Raw genomic sequence first — 19,770 nt, 5'->3', positions numbered from 1 at the left:
AGAAATAAATATAAAAGTGTGTAAAGATTGGCTCCAGTTCTATCCTTCAGCTGGCTTTCCGGAATGGTCACCCACCTGCTATTGCACATGCAATGCCAAAATACCTTCGTGCGCAGCGGTAGAGGAAACTATTTAAAATTTTAAACTTCTGCTTCCTTTTTGGTTTGCTCAAAATGTTTTATCCTCAGTTTAGGGGCTTCAGAATGGCCGTATGCAGAAATTCACATTGCTTTCTCAAGCTAACAATCTTGACCTATATTGCTATGCTTTATGCTTTTGGCTTGAGGGGATTGTGTTTGTTGGTGTTCCCTGAAATCTCAGATCCCCTCCCTCTTTCACTGACTTCATTTGGAAAGACTAATTGTTATGACTCACTCTCCTTCTATTCCACCTGCAGGTGCTGTGTATGTGCCACTGTGGGTGAAGAAGGGTATGCTGCAATTTCCTACAGACATCAAAAGCCCCATTATAATGATTGGACCTGGCACAGGAGTGGCGCCATTCCGAGCAGCAATACAGGAACGTGTTGTGGAGGGAAAGAAAGGTCAGAGGTTATTGGCTTAAAGCACATTTTGTTGGTTAAGTGGCTGATGTCAGTAGTGCCCTCACTACCTATTACTGTCTGCAATATTCTAAATGTCTGCTTGTCTGCCAGTCTACAGGAAAAGAATGAATTTTCATTTGTATGGGACCATTCGCAACTTTAGGATGTCCAAAGCACTTTACAGGCAATGAAGTACTTATGAAGTTTAGCCACTGTTGTGCACAACAAGATCCCACAAAGAGAAATTACCAGATAATCTCTTTTTTTAGTAACATTACATGTTGGTTGAGGGATAAATATTGACCAGGACACCCAGGAAACCTCCCCTTTTGTTCTCCAATTAGTGCCATGAATCTTTTACGTCCACCTGAGAGAACAGATAGGGTCTCGGTTTAACATTTCATCCAAAAGTCAGCCTCTCCATCAGTGCAGTGCTCCATTGGTACTGCACTGGAGTGTCAGCCCAGGCATTGTGCTCCAGTCTATGGAGTGGGGCTAGAACCACAACCCTCTGACTCAGAGGCGAAAGTGCTGCCCAATGTTCTGTCTTTACTAGCATGGCGGTCAGAGCTGGGAGTGTAATAAGAAAACACTCCCCTGCTCTGGGATGGTCTTTGTGTTCGAGCATGAGTACTCCTTCAGTCTCTCCGAATCACCAAGCTATGGCTAAAAGTGATGCTGATTAGTGCGGTTAATAAGTTGCTTTATTCCCCAGTCACAATGTTATTACTTTCATCACAATCAATCAGTTCAACTGTTGTTCATGTGCCACAACACAAATAAACACATTGACTCACCCACTTCAATACATCCTTAGCCTAATGACAGAGCCTCTCCCTCTCTGTGCTTGCATCCTACAGCTACCTGACTCACATGGGATGTCGTGTTCATTCTCAAAAGGCACCTCCTTAAAGATTTGCAGAGATTAAAGAAATTAAGCAACAGCAAAATTCTTATTGTCTTCTGAATGCTGAGACATTACTAACGATGAGGTCTATCCAAAACAATTGCATGTCCTACATTTAAACCACCTCTCAGCTGGTCAAACACAGCATGGGGGCTGAAATAAAAGCAGAAAGTGCTGGAAAAGCTCAGCTGGTCTGACAGCAACTGTGGAGAGAGAAACAGAATTAACGTTTCGAGTCCAAATGATTCTTCAGCGTTGGGGGTTGCTTGGGGAAGCGACAGCCTCAAGACACACATTGCAATCATTGATGGTAGGGCGTTTTAGTGGCATTGGTGTAATGGAATGGTCACAGAGTCCCACGTTGTGATATTCTGTTTTCCATTATTAGGTAGCTACCTGTTTTTTGGCTGCCGTGGGAAGTCAAAGGATTTCTTCTGCCGAATGGAGTGGGAGGAGCTAAGTCAGAAGAGCTTCCTGACCCTATTCACAGCCTTCTCCCAGGACCAGGTAAGGTGTGCTACAGAGCTGGAGGCTGGGCTTGCTGTTTAATGATTACTGTGGAGATGGTGAAAATCACCACCTTTTAAATACAGACTCCACCCGTATCTTTGTTTCAGAAACCTTATGTTGTTGATACTGTCTGATTCTTGATCACTGTTACTGCTTATTTTCTGAGTCATTTCCATACTTGTCAACAAGTTTTTGTTAATAAATCTAATCTACTGCCGAGATCTACTGTGCAAAGCCCGCCCAGGTTTATAAAAGGAGATTTAAAGGTAAAGGAACGGAAAGGATCCTGAACAAGAGAATCTTCAGGAAAAACAGGGAATGATGAGAAGATAAAAACAAAAAACTGCGGATGCTGGAAATCCAAAACAAAAACAGAATTACTTGGAAAAACTCAGCAGGTCTGGCAGCAGTTCTTGAGTTCTGTCGAAGGGTCATGAGGACTCGAAACGTCAACTCTTTTCTTCTCCACCGATGCTGCCAGACCTGCTGAGTTTTTCCAGGTAATTCTGTTTTTGTTTTGAATGATGAGAAGATATGGATTTACAGACTATAAAGTCTACTGGAATTCTTTCAGGAAATAATGGAGTTAGTTGAAAACCAGATGAAGCCTGATGCTAAGGCCCTAAAGTTTCTGAGGCTGGAGGGCCATTCCAGAATGTGAGCTGAACTTTTGAGTTTTGATTTGTAGGGGGCCGCCTTCACCCTCTGTGTCGAGGTTAGTGTATTGATAGGGTGAGAGGTGGCTTCGGCACCTGGGCTTCCCTGGGAGACTTCACCCATCACAGTCTTAACAGGCCTCAGACTCACACTGGTTGAGACCTGAACTGAGTCTCATTGAGGCCATGTGAAGATTCCGTTAGAGAAGAGGTAATGTAAGAAACAAGGCAAGATAAATGACCAGATGAACTCAGTTCTAATAATGTTGGTTTAGGGATAATTATTGGTCAGGACAGCAGCATTGCTCCCTGCTCTTATTTGAAATAGTGGCGCTGGGATCTTTTACACCCATGTAAGAAAGCAGACGGTGCTTCATCTAAAAAATGTCTCATCTGAAAAAACACCTCTGGCAGTGCAGTACCCCTTCAATATGACACTGGACTGTGACTTGAACTCTCAATCTTCTGACTCAGCCCAGAGTGCTACCCACTGAGCCACAGCTGACAGTGAGAAAGAACCAAAGGAACAAAACACATCTGACAATGAAAACTCCAGGTTCTGGAACAAATTGCTGGATTGTTCCTGTCTCATGTTGTGATCCTTTTCACCTCTTCTTCCTGACGTGTTTCAGTTTCTCACCTAAAATAACAACTGCCCTCTGTGTGTGATTTCAATGTAGGAGGATAAAATCTACGTCCAACACCGGATAAAGGAAAATGGACCTCTCATCTGGAACCTAATTCAGGAGGAACAGGCATATTTCTACATAGCAGGGTGAGTGTGGCCGTGATAGTGATATCAGTAATGGACTGTCCCGTTACGTGTAGATCAGTGACAATAATTTGAGAATGGGCAGTGTGCAAAATAGGCTGTTGATTTGCTGCTGGTTAGTTTCCGTGCCTGCACAAAATGAATTTTATACCTCTGTGTTCTACACAGTTTTGTCTTTGCGACTACAGATCTGTGTTACAATGTGCAAGGTGGGTTGAACTGCATTTTCTGTCTGTCCATTAGCTGGGGCCTTCGCACTGACTGCCAATGGGGCCGGAGTCAAACATCTCACTTTTTTATGCTTTGGTAGCGAGAGACTTTTCCTCCTGAGCTCCTGTTAACATCTCTCATTTAGCAGATGGTTACTTTGCATTAGAATCTGCTGATGCTGTAAGGATTGACTTCAGTTCACACAGGCAGAAATTACCACTGTAGAATTGTGGTAATCTTGTAGCTATATTAAGCTTTTACATACTTTGTTATTTAATAAAGGCTAAATGCTAACCGTGTACCAATATAAAGGACAATCAATAGTGATATTAAGTTGTGACATTTCAAGTCAACTTGATTAATCCTTGCACTACAGAGGAAACCCAAAGACATGGGACAAGTGCTGAAATTTTGGATCTATTGTTGACACCATTATGTTTTATCCCTAGGTTTGGGAAATGTGTTATTAATTCAGGTCCAAAGAGTCCTAGCAAGGTCTGTGTTCCAACACTGATCCTTCAGTTTGCACCTCCAACTCTGCTGTGTCTCAGCTCAGATTTTGTGTTTTGTTTCAGTCTATTGTGGGGCTTTACTGTGGAGTGTAATTTGTCGCTGACTTTTGCCCCTTCTAATACATCTCCCTGGCCGGGCAGCAATAGGCAGACAGCAGTCTGGATCTCCCTGGAGCTGATGGTCAGGCACTTGTTGTGATGGGCCAGATGAAAACTTCACCCAAGATGCTGTCAAAAATATCAGTTGCAGAAGAGTTCATGACTGTTATGGTCTTTGAAGAGATGCTAGTGTTGGGGTTAACCTGTTTCATTACCTTACACATTACAAAGTATTTACACCACAATCAGGCCGTTTGGCCCAATAGCTCCATGCTGGGGTTTATGCTGCACATGAACATCCTCCCACCATACGGGATATTTGTTTTTAATCTTTTCATGGGATGTGGGTGTCGCTGGCTAGGCCAGCATTTGCGGCCCAACCCTAAATGCCCTTGAGAAGGTGGTGGTGAGCTGCCTTCATGACCATTGCAGTCCATGTGGTGTAGGTACATCCACAGTGCTGTTAGGGAGGGAGTTTCAGGATTTTGACCCAGCGACAGTGAAGGAATGTCGATATATTTCCAAGTCTGAATGGCGTGTGGCTTAAAGGGGAACTTCCAGGTGGTGGTGTTCCCATGTGCCTGCTGCCTTTGTCCTTCCAAACAGTGGAGGTTGTAGGTTTGGAAGTGCTGTCAAAGGAGCCTTGATGAGTTGCTGTGGTTCATCTTGTAGGTGGCACACACTGCTGCCACTGTGTTGGGGGTGGGCGAAGGTGGGTGGAGTGAATGTTTAAAGTGGTAGGGGGAGTGTCGATCAAATGGGCTGCTTTGTCCTGGATAACGTTGAATTTCCTGAGTGTTGCGGGAACTGTACGCATCCAGGCAAGGGAAGAGTATTCCATCATACTCCTGACTTGTGCCTTGTAGATGGTGGACAGGCTTTGGGGACTCAGGAGGTGAGCAGAATTCCCAGCCTCTGACCTGCTCTTGTAGCCACACTATTTATATGGCTATTCCAGTTCAGTTTCTGGTTAATGGTATCCGCTAGGATGTTAACAGTGGGGGGATTCAGCAATGGTAATGCCATTGAATATCATGGGATGATGGTTAGATTCTCTCTTGTTGGAGATGGTCATTACCTGGCAATTGTCTAGCGTGAATGTTACTTGCCACTTGTCAGCCCAAATCTGGATATTGTCCAGGTCTTGCTGTAAATGGACACGGACTGCTTGAGTTTCCGAAGAGTCCCCTATCAGCATACCCTTCTTCCTTTCTCCCTCATGTTTTTCAGACTACCCCTTAAATCCATCTGCTACTCACCTCAACTACTCCCTGTTGTGGGGAGTTTCACATTCTTACCACTCTCTGGGAAAAGATGTTTCTCTTGAATGTCTTATTGAATTTATTAGCAACTTCTTGATTGTGATAGTTTTGCTTTCCTATGACTGTTTGCCAAGTCTGTGTCATTCTGTTTTCTCTCTCCCATAGCAATGCTAAGATGATGCCAACGCAGGTCACAGATTCCCTTAAGTCTATTTTCCAGTCAGAGGGTGGCCTCTCTGAACCTGAATCCGAGCACCTTCTTGTGGAACTGGAACGATGTGGCCGATTCCAGACGGAGACCTGGTCCTGAGTATCCCAGCATGTATCAGTTACAGTCAGCAACGTGTCAGTTACACCAGGCTCGGAGCCCAGACAGCACGTTCTGCCTGTCCTGGAATGACGTGATAGTGAGTGCAGTCTGATTGCACGGCACTCAACCCTGGGTTAGGTTACCTGACTGATCACTCTGCCACTGAGGAGCTGAAAAGAATGTGGTTGTATGTTGTATTGTAATTTATCATTCACAAAATTGTCCCAGCAAATCACTAATTACTCAGAATCAAATGTGAGAACACTGTTAGAATTTAATTAAATAATATGGAGAAAAATAGCACTAAGCTGGAAATTGAATTCTGTTTCCCTTGTGTGTGATGTTGGTACAGAGGATGATGGTAAATTAGAGGCCACACCTGCTACAAGCTCCCTGTTACTATTGTGGAGCCCAGAGGGGGTGGTGAGGGGAAAAGGATACTCTCAGAGGAGCTGCAGAACATGGACTCTGGCTTTCTCATTAAATTTTCCTCCATGGAGCTGCCAGATTGGGGGAGTGGATGGTGGCGTATGCGATGAAAAACCAGATCTGCAAACCTTCACTTATATTTGGGAGTACACCCTCCTTGTCCCCTCCCATTTTAGGCCACTCATAAGCCAAAATCACCTGGCTCTCCTCAAGCAACACAAGCGCACACCTCCAGAGCCAACCAGCTTCTCTACGCCAGGTGAGCTGTCCATCACCACATTCCAGTATTGGAGGAGGGAGAAAACTGAGCAGGTGGAGGACTTAAGGGAGACTGGCTTGAAGGCAGCCTGGAGAGTGAGCTCATGACTGTGAGTTAACAGCTGTGGGTGGAGCATCTGTCAGGCATGATAATCGAGTCCAAGAGAAATATGAATTGCACTGAAAAACAGGAAAAAACTAGCTAGTAATGACACACCATGGATGAATAAAAAGATAAGGGTAAAATTAAATATAAAGGAAAGTCATGCAGCTTGTACAGAAACACCAAAGGATTGGATGACAAAAGCAAATACAAAAAGATTAGGAAATAGGTCAAAAAAGTTAAAATTAAATCATTGAGGAATATAAAAAGAAATATTAAGGTATTCCAAAAATGGCTGAATAACAGGAGAAAAATCAGGATGAGGATAAAGGCCCCTAAGGGATGCGTGCAATCAACTGTCGAGTAATGACAATGGAGGGGTGTTGAATAATTAATTTCTGTTGGTATTTACAAAGGAAACTGACTTGGTAGGCATGACATCAGAATAATAGATCAAGAGAGGTAGAAAGGGGAGAGATAATACACAAATCAAACTTAAGAATGGATAAAACTCCTGATCTGGATAAATTGCATCCACACATACTAAAAGTTTAGGAAGAGATAGAAGAGGCATCATTACAACTATATTAACATCCTCTTCTTGTAAAGAGGACAATTCTACAGCATGTGCAGGGGCAGAGTGACCTGAGGTATATGTGCACAAATCATTGGAGGTCACAGGGCAGGTTGAGAAAGTGGCTAATAAGACATCTGGGATCCTGAGATTTATAAATAGAGGCACAGAGTACAGAAACAAGGAAGTTATGGTGAATCTTTATAAACACTGGTTCAGCCTCATAGAGTATTATGGGCAGCACACTTAAAGAAGGATGTAAAGGCATTGGAGAGGCAGAAAAGATTTATGAAAATGGTTCTAGGGTGAGAGATTTCAGTTATGCGGATAGATTGCCAAGGTGTGGTTGTTCTCCACGGAGAAGAGAAGATTTGATCGAGGTATTCAAAATCATGCGGGGTCTGGACAGTGGAGACAGGGAGTGGCAGAAGCGTTGAGAACCAGAGGACACCTATTTAAAGTGATTAGCAAAAGAACCAGAGGCAACTTGAGGAAAATCCTTTTTACGCAGCAAGTGGTGTTAGGATCTAGATTGCACTGCCTGAGAGTGTGGTGTCGGCAAATTCAACCATGGCTTTCAAAAGGGAATCTGAAGATAAAATATTTGCAGGGCTATAGGGAAAAGGTAGGGGACTGGGCCTGGCTTAGTTGCTCTTGCAGAGAGCTGGCACAGACACAACCGGCCAAATGGGCTTGTTCTGTGTCAGCATTCTATCATTCATTCAAAATGGACATAGTACCAGAGGACTGGCTGATAGCTAATCTGTTTCCTATAAATAAGAAGGGTAATAGAAAAGTTGAGGAAACTATAACCCAATTACTTTAACATCAGTGGTAGGATAAGCGATACCAGAGTCAAATTGCCAACCAATCAGCACCCTTTTCTCCTGTAGTATAAATTGTTGTGATTGTTTGAAATTTGGCATTCTTGCATTTATCCTGATGAATGTGAGACAAAAAGTTTTGGCAACATGTCTCTCTTTTCAGAAAAAGCAAGGAGGCTATGTTGAACATTAAAACAATGGTTCGGTCTCAACTCGAGTATTGGCTCAGTTCTGGGCACCACATTTTAGGAAAGATTTGAAGGCATTTGAGAGAGTTGTAGTGAAGCTAAGACCTCACACTATATTTTTATGAAATATATATATTTATATATATAAAATATATTCATGACTACTTCCTAAAATTTTAAAACTGGACAATGACCTTTTAAAAATAACTGAAAACCATGTCTGGCTGTGATCTTCGAACAATCTAACAGTATCAAAGAAATTTGCACCCCATTATCTCTGAAGAGACCTTGTGGACTGCAAAGACCAAATTCAACGGGAATTATACAAAAGCCATCTACATTTCATAAGCCAGGCCTGGCCACTGGAGTTTACGAGTCTGCTAGGCCAAAGCCCTGAAACCTTCCTTTGTAATTTTTAATGGTCAGAACATTATCAATCTCAGGAATCCAGACAAAAGAATATACACCCTTTGTCATAGCCAAAGTAGAGAGATGGGAGTCATGTGACATGACCCCTTAGCTGGAGGAACCTGTAATATTGCCTTGTGGAGCTGCAAAGCTCTGTCTGCCATCTTCCAGCTAGCAAGCAGCAGCTCAGAAAAAGGGATCTTTCTATCCAGGTGAATTCCTGGGCCCCATTTACACTGTTTCCACTGGAACTTCTGAACCATCGCCTATAAGACTGCTTCATCTTTGTGTGCCTATCTCATCGTGGAAGTCAGCCCTTCCGGAAAAGTGAATTACCCAGCTTGGGATTAAAGGGGCATTGGCTACTTAGATATGAAATAAGCTAAGGGTAGAATGCAGAGAGTAATGGTGAATGGTTGTTTTTAAGATTGTCTCCCAGAGGTCAGGATTGGGAGGCTGCTCCTCAGACGGACATTGCCAAACTGCTGAAACGGTAAAGAAGTAGGAAGAATGAGGAGGGGCATTATCAACTAAATTGAATAACTTTAAAAGGACTGCAAGTACAGAAAGACTTGGAGGTGCATGTAGACAAGTCTTTGAAGGTGGCAGGATTAGTTGAGAAGTCTGGTTAAAAAAAAATGCATTAGGGTTTCTTGATTTAGAAATAGAAACAGAAAAGTAAGGAAGTTACCGTAAACCTTTATAAAACAGTTAGACCTCAGCTGGAGTATTATGGACAAGTCTGGGCACCGCATTTTAGGAAGGATATCCAGGCTTGGAGAGAGTGCAGATGAGAGTTATTAGACTGGTGCCAGGGATGTGGACAAACGGAGATCGTTCTCCTTAGAACACAAAAGGTTAACTGGAGATTTGATGGTGGTGTTAAAGGTGATGAATGGTTTTGATATAATAAAGAGAAACTGTTTCCAGGGGGAGAAGAGTCTGTAAACAGAGGACACAGATTCAAAGTGATTTAGGAAAACAACTAGAGCTGAAATGAGGAAAAATCAGTCAATACAGCCACACTGCCTGAAAGGGTGAGGGGAAAAAGAGTCAATAATAGCTTGAATTACATATGAACTAGGAGCAGGAGCAGGCAATTTAACCCCTCGAGCCTGCCCCGCCATTCAATGCGATCATGGCTGATCTCATTTCAGCCTCAACTCCAATTTCCCACCCTCTCCCCATAACCTTTCAACCCATTACTAATTAAAAAGCTGTCTATCTCCTCCTTAAATTTATTCAGCGTCCTGGCATCCACTACACTCTGAGGTAATGAATTCCACAGATTCACGACCCTTTGAGAAAAGTAATTCCTCCTCCTCTCTGATTTAAATCTACCACCCCTTAGCCTAAAACTATGGCCTCTCGTCCCCAGAAGGGGAAACATCCACTCCACATCTACTTTGTCTATCCCCTTTAGAATCTTATATACCTCAATTAGATCTCCTCTCATCCTTCTAAACTCTAGCGAGTATAGGCCTAAGCTGCTCAATCTCTCCTCTTAATCCTCTATCCAAGCTAATATATTACCCCTAACTCCGTGTGATCTTACCTTGTGTATTAATCTTTTGCGCGGCATCTTATCACAGGCCTTCTGGAAGTCCAGATATACTACATCCCCATTATCCACTTTGCTTGTCACATCTTCAAAGAACTCTAGCAAATTAGTCAACACGATTTACTCTTCATAAAACCATGCTGACTCTGATGGATTGCATTTTGACTTTCCAAATGCCCCATTATTACTTCCTTAATAATGGATTCCAACAATTTCCCAATGAGAGTTAAACTAACTGGTCTATAGTTTCTGCCTCACCCCCCTTTTTGAATAAGGGCATTATATTAACATTTTTCCAATCCACTGGAACCTTTCCAGAATCCAGGGAATTTTGGAATATTATAGCCAATGCATCCACTATCTCCGCTGCCACTTCCTTTAAGACCCTGGGATGTAGGCCATCAGGTCCTGGGGACTTGACACCCTTTAATCGCAATAGTTTGCTCAGTGCTTTTTTCTCTAGTGATGGTGATTGTTCTAAGTTCCCCCTTCTCTATACTCTCTGCACTACCTGTTACTATTGGGGTGGTACTAGTGTCCTCCACCATAAAAACTGAGGCAAAATATTGATTAAGCATCTCTGCCATTTCTGCATTCCCCACTATTAACTCCCCAGTCTCGTCCTCCAAGGGACCAACATTCACTTCAGCTACTCTCTTTCCTTTTATATACTTGTAGAAGCTTTTGCTATCAGTTTGTACATTTTGCGCAGTTTTCTTTCATAATTTGCTCTTTATATTATTTTTTTCGTAACCCTTTGTTGATCTTTAAAAGTTTCCCAAACTTCCAGCCTGCCACTGACCTTTGCAATTTGGTATGCCTTAGTTTTTGCCTTTGTTATCTTTATCTTCCTTGCTTAGCCATGGCTGCTTTTTCCCCCTCTTACCATCTTTCTTCCTCTTTGGAATATATTTTACTTGGGAAGAATTGAATATTTCCTTAAATATCTGCCACTGTTCATCAACTGTCCTACCTTGTAGCCCTCCTGCCCAGTCCACTGGGGCCATATCTGACCTCCTGCCTTTGTAGTTAGCTTTGTTTAACTCTAGAACATTAGTGTGGGACTCAAATTTCTCGCTCTCAAACTGAACTTGAAATTCTAGCATACTATGATCACTCTTCCCTAGAGGATCCTTTACTCTGAAATCATTAATTAATCTCACCTCATTACACAAAACTAAATCTAAAATTGCCTGCTCCCTGGTTGGTTCCACAACATATTGCTCCAAGAAACAATCTCTAATACACTCTATGAACTCTCCCTCAAAGCTACCCTTGCCAATTTGATTAGTCCAGTCTATATGCATGTTAAAATCACCATGATTATTGCCATGCATTTCTTACATGCTCCCAGTATTTCCTGGTTTATACTGTGCCATACTGCTGAACTACTGTTTGGGGACCTATAGATTATTCCCACCAGGGACTTCTTTCCCTTGCTATTTCTTATTTCTACCCAGACTGACTCTACGCCTTGCAATTCTGTGCCTGTATCATTCCTCATTATAGCACTGATCTCTTCCTTTACTAACAAAGCTACACCACCTCCTTTTCCTTCCTGCATATCCTTCTGAAACACTGAGTACCCTTCGATATTCAGCTCCCAAACCTGTTCTCCCTTTAACCATGTCTCAGTAATTGCCACCAAATAATAACTATTTATCTCTATTTGTGCTGTTAACTCATTAGTTTTATTCCAAATGCTACACACATTCAGATACAAAGCCTTTAAGTTTGGCTTATTGTCAATTTTCCCTACTCTTATATGGTTCTTTGGTGCAATATGGCATTCACACACTCTGTCCCTTCCTTTCACATTTTGGTAACAATCAGCCTTGTCACTAACCTGCAATCTTACCCTCTCCTTAAACTTTGATTTTTCATATTCCATGTAACTGAACACTTCCCCCTCCCCGCCCCCCCCAACTATTTAGTTTAAAGCCTGAATCTATAACCCTAGTTATGCAATTTGCCAGGACACTGGTCCCAGCATGATTCAAGTGGAGCCCGTCTGAATGGAATAGCTCCCTCTTTCTCCAGTACTGGTGCCAATGTCCCATGTATTCGAACCCATTCTCCCACACCAATCTTTGAGCCACACATTTACCTCTTTAATCTTATTGACCCTGTGCCAATCAGCTCATGGCTCAGGTAGTAATCCGGAGATTATTACCTTTTAGGTTCTGCTTTTTAATTTAGCCCCTAGCTGCTCTTATTCCCTCAGCAGAACCTCTTTCCTCGTTCTACCTGTATCGTTGGTACCTAAGTGGACCACAACAACTGGATCTTTCCCCTCCCACTCCAAGTTCCTCTGCAGCCCAGATGAGATATCTCTAACCCTGGCACCAGTAGGCAACACAGCCTTTGGGACTCTCGATCCTGGCTACAGAGAACAGTATCTATTCCCCTAACTATGCTATCCCTGATTACAACTACATTTCTGTTTTCTCCTTGAATGGCTCCCTGTACCAAAGTGCTATGGTCAGTTTGCTCATCCTCCCTCCAGTTCCCTCTCTTGTCCACACAGGGAGCAAGAATCTTGAACCAACTTGATAAGGGTACGGGCTGAGGCTCCTGCAGTGCTACTTCCTGGATTCCTCTAACTGCCTCACTCATAGTCACAATCTCCTGTCCCTGACCACTGGCTGAATTTTAAAGGTAGTTAATCTAAGGGGTGTGACTGTCTCCTGAAACACAGTGTCCAGGTAACTCTCCCCCTCCCTGATGTGTCGCAGTGTCCAAAACTCAGACTCCAGCTCATCAACTCTGAGCTGGAATTTCTCGAGCAACAAACATTTGCTCCAGATGTGGTCACTAGGAACCACAATGGGGTCCACCAGCTCCCACATCATGCAGCTACAACACATCGCCTGATCCTGCATCTCTATTTTATTTAATTAGTTTTTCAATTTATTTTTAAATTTCCTACTAGTCTTTAGTTTATCAATCTGTAAAATATTTCTCCTGTTTACCTTTAATCTGAAAGCAAGTTAGAATAGAGATTCAAAATACACTTTTTAAAATCAACTGGAACTCGCTCTCTCTGCTGAGTTGAAGCTGAAGTGTTAGGTCTCCGATCCTAGGCCCCAGGAGTCCCCTTTAATCTGAAATCAACTTAGAATAGGTGGTTCAAACTAGCAGTTACTTACCAACCAATGAACTTAGTGTTTTCCTGTGAGGTCACTCTTTGTTTTTTTCACTCGGCAATGGTGACTGCAGAGGATGCTCTTCCCAGACTGCTTCCTGGCAACAGTGTCTGAGGAGGACGCTCTTCCCAGGCTGCTTCCCGGCGATGGTGACTGCAGAGGATGCTCTTCCCAGGCTGCTTCCCGGCAACGGTGACTGCAGAGGACGCTCTTCCCAGACTGCTTCATGGCGACGGTGACTGCAGTGGACGCTCTTCCCAGACTGCTTCATGACGATGGTGACTGCAGAGGATGCTCTTCCCAGGCTGCTCCCCGGCGACGGTGACTGCAGAGGACGCTCTTCCCAAAATTCTTCATGGCGATGGTGACTGCAGAGGACACACTTCCCAGGCTGCTTCCCGGCAACGGTGACTACAGAGGACACTCTTCCCAGAATCATTGCAACGGAAAAATTGAATTATAATGTGGAAAGAGCAGGAGAGTGGAATTAATTGGATAGCTTTAGCAAGGAGCCAGTACAGCCATGATCAGCCTCCTATGCTGTATCATGTTATGTCTCTATGAGACAATGGATGGATTTGATCGGTTTGAGACTTTTAAATTCAATGCATTATTGGATTGGGAGGTAATGTACGTTTCTGAGTACAGAAGTGACGGGGAATGGGACATGATACAAGTTAGCATAAAGTTTGCATAGTTTTCAATGAGTTCAAGTTTATGGGTGTTGGAAGATGGGAGGCCAACTGGGAGAGCGATGGAATAGATGAATCAGGAGGCAAAAAGACAAGGGCGAGGATTTCAGGTGCAGGTGGCAGAGCCTGGCGTCGTTACTGAGGTGTCAGCAGGTGGCCTTGGTGATGGACCTTGATTTATGCCTATGTATAATATTGCACCTGGGAGGTCCACAAGAGACAAGCCTGATTTTTTTTAACCAGAACCCTTATCACTGAAATTAACTCATGGATCAAGTAAAATTTCTCCAGTTCTTGTTTAGTTCCCACTGTGAGTTTTATGCACCTGGTTTGTGCTTCATCAACCTTGGGATACACTTCACTGCCAGCTCCCACACATTGCTGGAGACCAAACCACAGGCTAACTTCTATCCAGGGCTCTCACTGTCCCACCATCAGTCCGGAGACCCCCACTCCTCACCTACCTACACCCAGAAGAGGCTCTCTCTGGGTCCTAGGAGGGGCTGTATTATTATGGTTGCCAACTGTAATTAAATATGTTCCTGGAGGTTTTATTCCATGACTTGTCCTCCACCCTCCAGCCATTCATTGGCCAACACACCCATCCTTGTCACATACTGCCTTTCTACACCAATTGGAAAGCAAAAAAGACTCATTACTCGATTGGATGATGCTTGACTCTCAGCCTTTTCCCCCCATTTTCAATTTTTTTTATATATGGTAAAGAGAAATAGGATATATGGCACAGAAACAGGCCAATCGGCTCAACCAGTTCATGTCGATGTTTCTGCTCCACTCGAGCCTCCTCCCATCTTTTCTCATCTAAATCTTCCATCGTAACCTTCTATCCCCTTCTCCCTCACATGATTGTCTAGTTTCCTCTTAAATGCATCTATACAATTCACTTCAACCACTCCCTGTGGTAGTGAGTTCCACATTCACACCACTCTTTGGGTAAAGAAGTTTTTTCTGAATTCCCTTTTGAATTTCTTGGTGAACTTTCATATTGATGGCCTCTAGTTATGCTCTTCCCCACAAGAGGAAACATTCCCTCTGTATCCACTCTTTCAAAACCTTTCAGAATTTTATAAACCTCCAATAGGTCAACCCTCAACTTTCCTTTTTCAAGAGAGACCCAGCTTGTCAGTCATTTCCTGATATATATACCCACACATTTCTGCTATCATCCTTGTAAATTTTCTCTGCACCCTCTCCAGTGCCTCTGTATCCTTTTCATAATATAGCAGAACCAGAACTGCACACATTTCTCTAAAGTGTAAGTGTGTTCTTTCTTATCGTGTCCATGGACAGTCTATACATGGCCCAGCCAGAACTGGACACATTTTTGACCCTTGTTGTTGAATTCGGCAAGATCTGCAACAGTGCAGGGTTCCTCTAGCAATAGGCAATGCAGGAGATGTTGCATAGTCTGTGGCTCAGTTTCACATTCACAAGTTGTCGGGCTGGTTGTATATCCCCATTTGCTTAGTGACACCTTTGAACGACCTACACCAGTCTGAAGTCTGTTAAGGCACTTCCAAGTTGCCCAGTTGCAATTAGCTCCTGGGGGAAGGCTTTCATCCGGTAGAATTTCCATCGCTGGAGGTTGATCGAGACTGGCGAGCTGGTCTTTCCATAAGGCGATGCGGGCTACAGTTGGGGTTGATTGTAATGGAACAACACTGTTCATGAAGCTCTTCCTTGACTTTAGGCAGCTAGGTGTAGGTGTATGACCATGTAGAGGGTGCCTCTCATGTGTTGTTTGATGGAGTCGCTCTTTCTTGCTGGCTACCGTTCTTCTAATGTGTACAGACAATGGAGGTTTAAATCAGCATTTACCTATCCAAATGGTGTAGGAGACTTGAGGGGTCTGAATAGGACTCCTGTTCCTATGCTGTTTTGAACTGGAAGGCATACCACATGCATCCAAATGCCATGATAGGAGAGGTAACATCAGACTGACGTTCAAAGAAAATGACAAAAAAAAATATTTTTTCATGTCCCGATGATTTTTCTCCAGGGTTGCACACATCAGTGTCCTGGAGATTGATCTTCAATTCCTGGAGATTCCAGGTCAATCCTGGAGGGTTGGTAATCCTCTGTAAATTAGATGGTTGAGCATTAGGACCTGGAACCTCAAGTCAGCAATAGCTCCACCCCCGGGTCTCCGCCACACTGATTGGTTGCGCTCTTGCTTGCGCGTTGGGGTCACGTTGTTGCTCTGAGCCAATCACTGAGCCCCCTCTCGTTGCTCACTCCATTCACAAAAAAAAGCATTGGGGGGGGCGGGGCCTGTCACTTTGCTTCCGGGTTATTTTACTGCAGCACAAAAGGAAGAGGCCGTGGTGGTGAGAGTGTGAGTGGAATAAAGAAATAATTAATCATAATGTTATCAATGCTGGAGTTAATGACAATGTGAAAATACTGTAACCAATAGGGAGCTGGTCTCAGAGTTTGTAACTAACTATAGTAACCAATAGGGAGCTGGGTTCAGAGCTTGTAACTAACTACAGTAACCAATAGGGAGCTGGGTTCAGTGTTTATAACTAACTCCAGTAACCAATAGGGAGCTGGGGTTCTGTGTTTGTAACTAACTACAGTAACCAATAGGGAGCTGGGTTCAGTGTTTATAACTAACTCCAGTAACCAATGGGGAGCTGGGTTCAGAGTTCGTAACTAACTCCAGTAACCAATGGGGAGCTGGGTTCAGAGTTTGTAACTAACTCCAGTAACCAATGGGGAGCTGGGTTCAGAGTTTGTAACTAATTCCAGTAACCAATGGGGAGCTGGGTTCAGAGTTTGTAACTAACTCCAGTAACCAAAAAGGAAGCCAAAAGCAAAATATTGTGCATTCTGCAATCTGAATTAAACACAGAGAATGCTGGAAATACTCACATGCAACACCTGCGGAGAGAGAAAACAGAGTTAATACTTCACGTCTGTGACCTACCATCAGAACTCTGACCTCAAACTTTAACTCTGTTTCTTTTCTGTTGCCAGATCTGCTGATTATTTCTAGCAATTTCTGTTTTTATGACAAATATGGAGCTGGGTATGGAGACTGTAACTACAGTGACCAGTAGAGAGCCTGGTACCCGTTGAGTATGGTGCCCTATTCAATACACCAGTCCCGCAGGTTTGAGCACTAATTGCAGAGTGCTCCCAGGTCCTGTGTTTGGATGCAGTCTCCAAAACTGCTCTGATAATCAGCTGAATGGTGCAGACTGGAAAATTAGAACCCAAAACAAAACATATACTGTTAGATGTGATTCCACAATTGGGCAACACTTGTTGAACAATCCTGAGTGTGCTAATAGTTACACTAATAATCACGTTAAGATAATCAATTGAGCTCATAATGTGTTACGTTAATGCATGCTGGAAACAAAAGGAATATGTTCAAGCCTTGAGCCTTTTTTGAATTACCTGGGAGCTTGGGGTAACTCCTGAGCTAATCAATTGGCTTGCCAACCAATCAGTATCCTTTTCTCCTGTTGTATAAATTGTTGAGATTGTTTGAAATTTGGCATTTATGCATTTGTCCTGATGAGTGCCAGATGAAAAGCTTCGGCAACATGTCTCTCTTTTCAGCAAGATTTAAATTAGATCTATGAAGAGAACTGCTTTTTACAAAGGACAAAACAACAGAGTTCTTTAATATCGATTCTCTGGGCTGTGACTTTGATATTATCACAAGTGCACCTAAAAATACCCTTGCTGTTAGATTTGGCTAATGCTGATGACATGTTATTCGGTGCTCATTCCTGAGCATGCATTTTTTTTCAGCTGAGTAACTTGCTGGGCTAGATTAGGTAGAAAATGGCAAGTTCCCTTCTCTCTGTTGGCCTTTTTTAAAATTTGGCAGATTGTACAGTCATTTTTCTGGCACAAAATGTTTCTTTGCTGCACAAAAATCCTCAAAATTTTCCAGGGAATCAAGAGCTTGATGTAGTTGAGAGGAAAGGGTTAATTACCATCTCTGAGGATCCTTTACCCTGACAGGACTGGCTCTGAGAAAGCTCAGCTCTGTGTGTGTGTGTCTGTGTGTGTCTGTGCATGTGTGCTGGAGGGCATGGGCATGGTGGCGCTGCTTCTGGACCTGTAATCCCAAGGTCTGCAGGGAAACATGGCAAGACATGAAACTAAATTCTGCTAACTTGTGGGCTGGTGCCTGAGAAAATGCACCCTCAGGGATGAGCAGTGAATTAGACCTTGTCGACATTAATCAAACCTGAGAACCAGGATTTTTTTTAGGTTACAATTCTGACCATGTGAAGTGTTCATTCACAGTTGAAAAGGAAATGTATGGACAGAGAAAGGGGAGGAGTGGGAGTGGTACTGAATACATGTTGGGCTGGAGTGTTAGTGTTACTGATTAGCAGATTGCTTTCTGTGCAGGAGCTTAGAGACCTCCCCCTGGTAGGTTTGAGGTTTTCTGATCTGAATTCCAGTCCTGTCAGCGTGGGTCTGGGCTCTCGCCTGCAGTTTTTCTCATTGTGTTTTATTGTACTTGTAGATTGCTGACTTTCCACCCGAGTTTAAGGATGATGCAGATTGAATCCCTCTTACACAGCGGCTATTCACATCCCCTACTCCGTGCCTGGCAGAGCTGTGCCTCCACCTTCACAGCAAGCAACCTCATCTACCCTATCTTTGTAACGTAAGTGAGGGTGGGAGGGAGTGTGAAACAATAACAGAAATACCTGGAAAAACTCAGGTCTGGCAGCATTAAGGTGGCCCCCTCCCCCAACCTTAAACCAGCTTATATTTCACCCCTCTCCTGTTTTTACTTAGTTCTGTTGAAGGGTCATGAGGACTCGAAACGTCAACTTTGTTCTCCTCCGCCGATGCTGCCAGACCTGCTGAGTTTTTCCAGATATTTCTGTTTTTGTTTTGGATTTCCAGCATTCGCAGTTTTTTGTTTTTATATATGGGAGGGAATGTGATCCTGAAATTTTTATGATTAAAAAGAAATGGGAGTAAGGCAAATATACACAACGAATAGTAAACCAAATCTGCTGTTCCATTGGTAATGTTAATGCTGCGATTGGTCTTGGAATTCCAGTTAACTTGAGGCCCAGGACAGGTGCTGGCTCTGTGACATTGTCTAACTGATATTTACTGCCTATCTGTTTCAGTGATGATTCCAATGCCATCGAACCTATTGCCAGCCTTCCGGGACAGGCCAGGTAGGAAAAACTCTTCCACATAGCTTTCCTGGACGGGGGAGGAGGGGAAGGATTGGGGAGAGGGAAGTGGAAACTGTGAATCCTTGACTAATGGGCAGGTTTTGTTTCAGAGTGTTGGAGATGAAAGATGTTCCCCTGAAAATTGCATAAAGGTAAACTGCAGTTTTGGAACACTGTGTCTCGGGGATTGTCCCTAAATTAACATCTTTCCACAAGGCAACAAAGCATTGTCTATTCCTCGCCAACTCTCCCATGAACAGTTTCCAGCTGAAATGTTTTCTTTAGTACAGCATACTATCTGGAGAAGATGTGGGGTGTTGGCCCTCAGCTATCCAAGGAGGAGTTTTCTTTGAACCTGTCCTGTCAGGGTAAAGGATCCTGAGAGATGGTAATTAACCCCCTGCTCCTGATTTATGGAAAATGTGTTGGAAGACCGAGTATATGCCCGCACAGTGAATAAATTTCACCAACCTCCCCTCACAGCGTCTCACTCACATCACCCCTCCCTCTCGTCCCCCCCTCCCACCTCCCTCTCGTCCACCCTCCCGCCTCCCTCTCATTCCCCCCCTCTCTCTCACCCCGTGTTCTCACCTTCTCATCACTTACTCTGTGACGC

General features: G+C 43.5%; 2 protein-coding genes across 7 annotated transcripts in view; both read left to right on the top strand.

Annotated features, from left to right (window-relative positions):
• The window catches only part of ndor1 (NADPH dependent diflavin oxidoreductase 1), a 50,636-nt gene extending 44,554 nt beyond the window's left edge, over window positions 1-6,082 (top strand). For all 5 annotated transcript variants that reach the window (XM_041193347.1, XM_041193349.1, XM_041193346.1 and 2 more), the window contains 4 exons: window positions 398-544; window positions 1,840-1,958; window positions 3,298-3,392; window positions 5,638-6,082. In XM_041193347.1, the coding sequence (XP_041049281.1) occupies window positions 398-544; window positions 1,840-1,958; window positions 3,298-3,392; window positions 5,638-5,782 (506 nt within the window). In that variant the 3' untranslated portion in view covers window positions 5,783-6,082. The remainder of the gene's footprint in view (window positions 1-397; window positions 545-1,839; window positions 1,959-3,297; window positions 3,393-5,637) is intronic.
• A 10,166-nt stretch (window positions 6,083-16,248) lies between these two features.
• alad (aminolevulinate dehydratase) overlaps window positions 16,249-19,770 on the top strand; it is a 42,513-nt gene continuing 38,991 nt past the window's right edge. Inside the window, exons 1-3 of one of the 2 annotated variants that reach the window (XM_041192857.1) lie at window positions 16,249-16,321; window positions 18,482-18,625; window positions 19,104-19,154. In XM_041192857.1, the coding sequence (XP_041048791.1) occupies window positions 18,510-18,625; window positions 19,104-19,154 (167 nt within the window). In that variant the 5' untranslated portion in view covers window positions 16,249-16,321; window positions 18,482-18,509. Of the gene's footprint in view, window positions 16,322-18,366; window positions 18,385-18,481; window positions 18,626-19,103; window positions 19,155-19,770 lie in introns of those variants that run through there. The other variant, XM_041192858.1, reaches the window with a different exon arrangement.

Source organism: Carcharodon carcharias, chromosome 8 (genome assembly GCF_017639515.1).
Source record: "Carcharodon carcharias isolate sCarCar2 chromosome 8, sCarCar2.pri, whole genome shotgun sequence".
Classification (NCBI taxonomy): Eukaryota; Metazoa; Chordata; class Chondrichthyes; order Lamniformes; family Lamnidae; genus Carcharodon; species Carcharodon carcharias.
The sequence above is the reverse complement of the archived record's forward strand: the minus strand, read 5'-3'. Positions and strand labels throughout refer to the sequence as shown.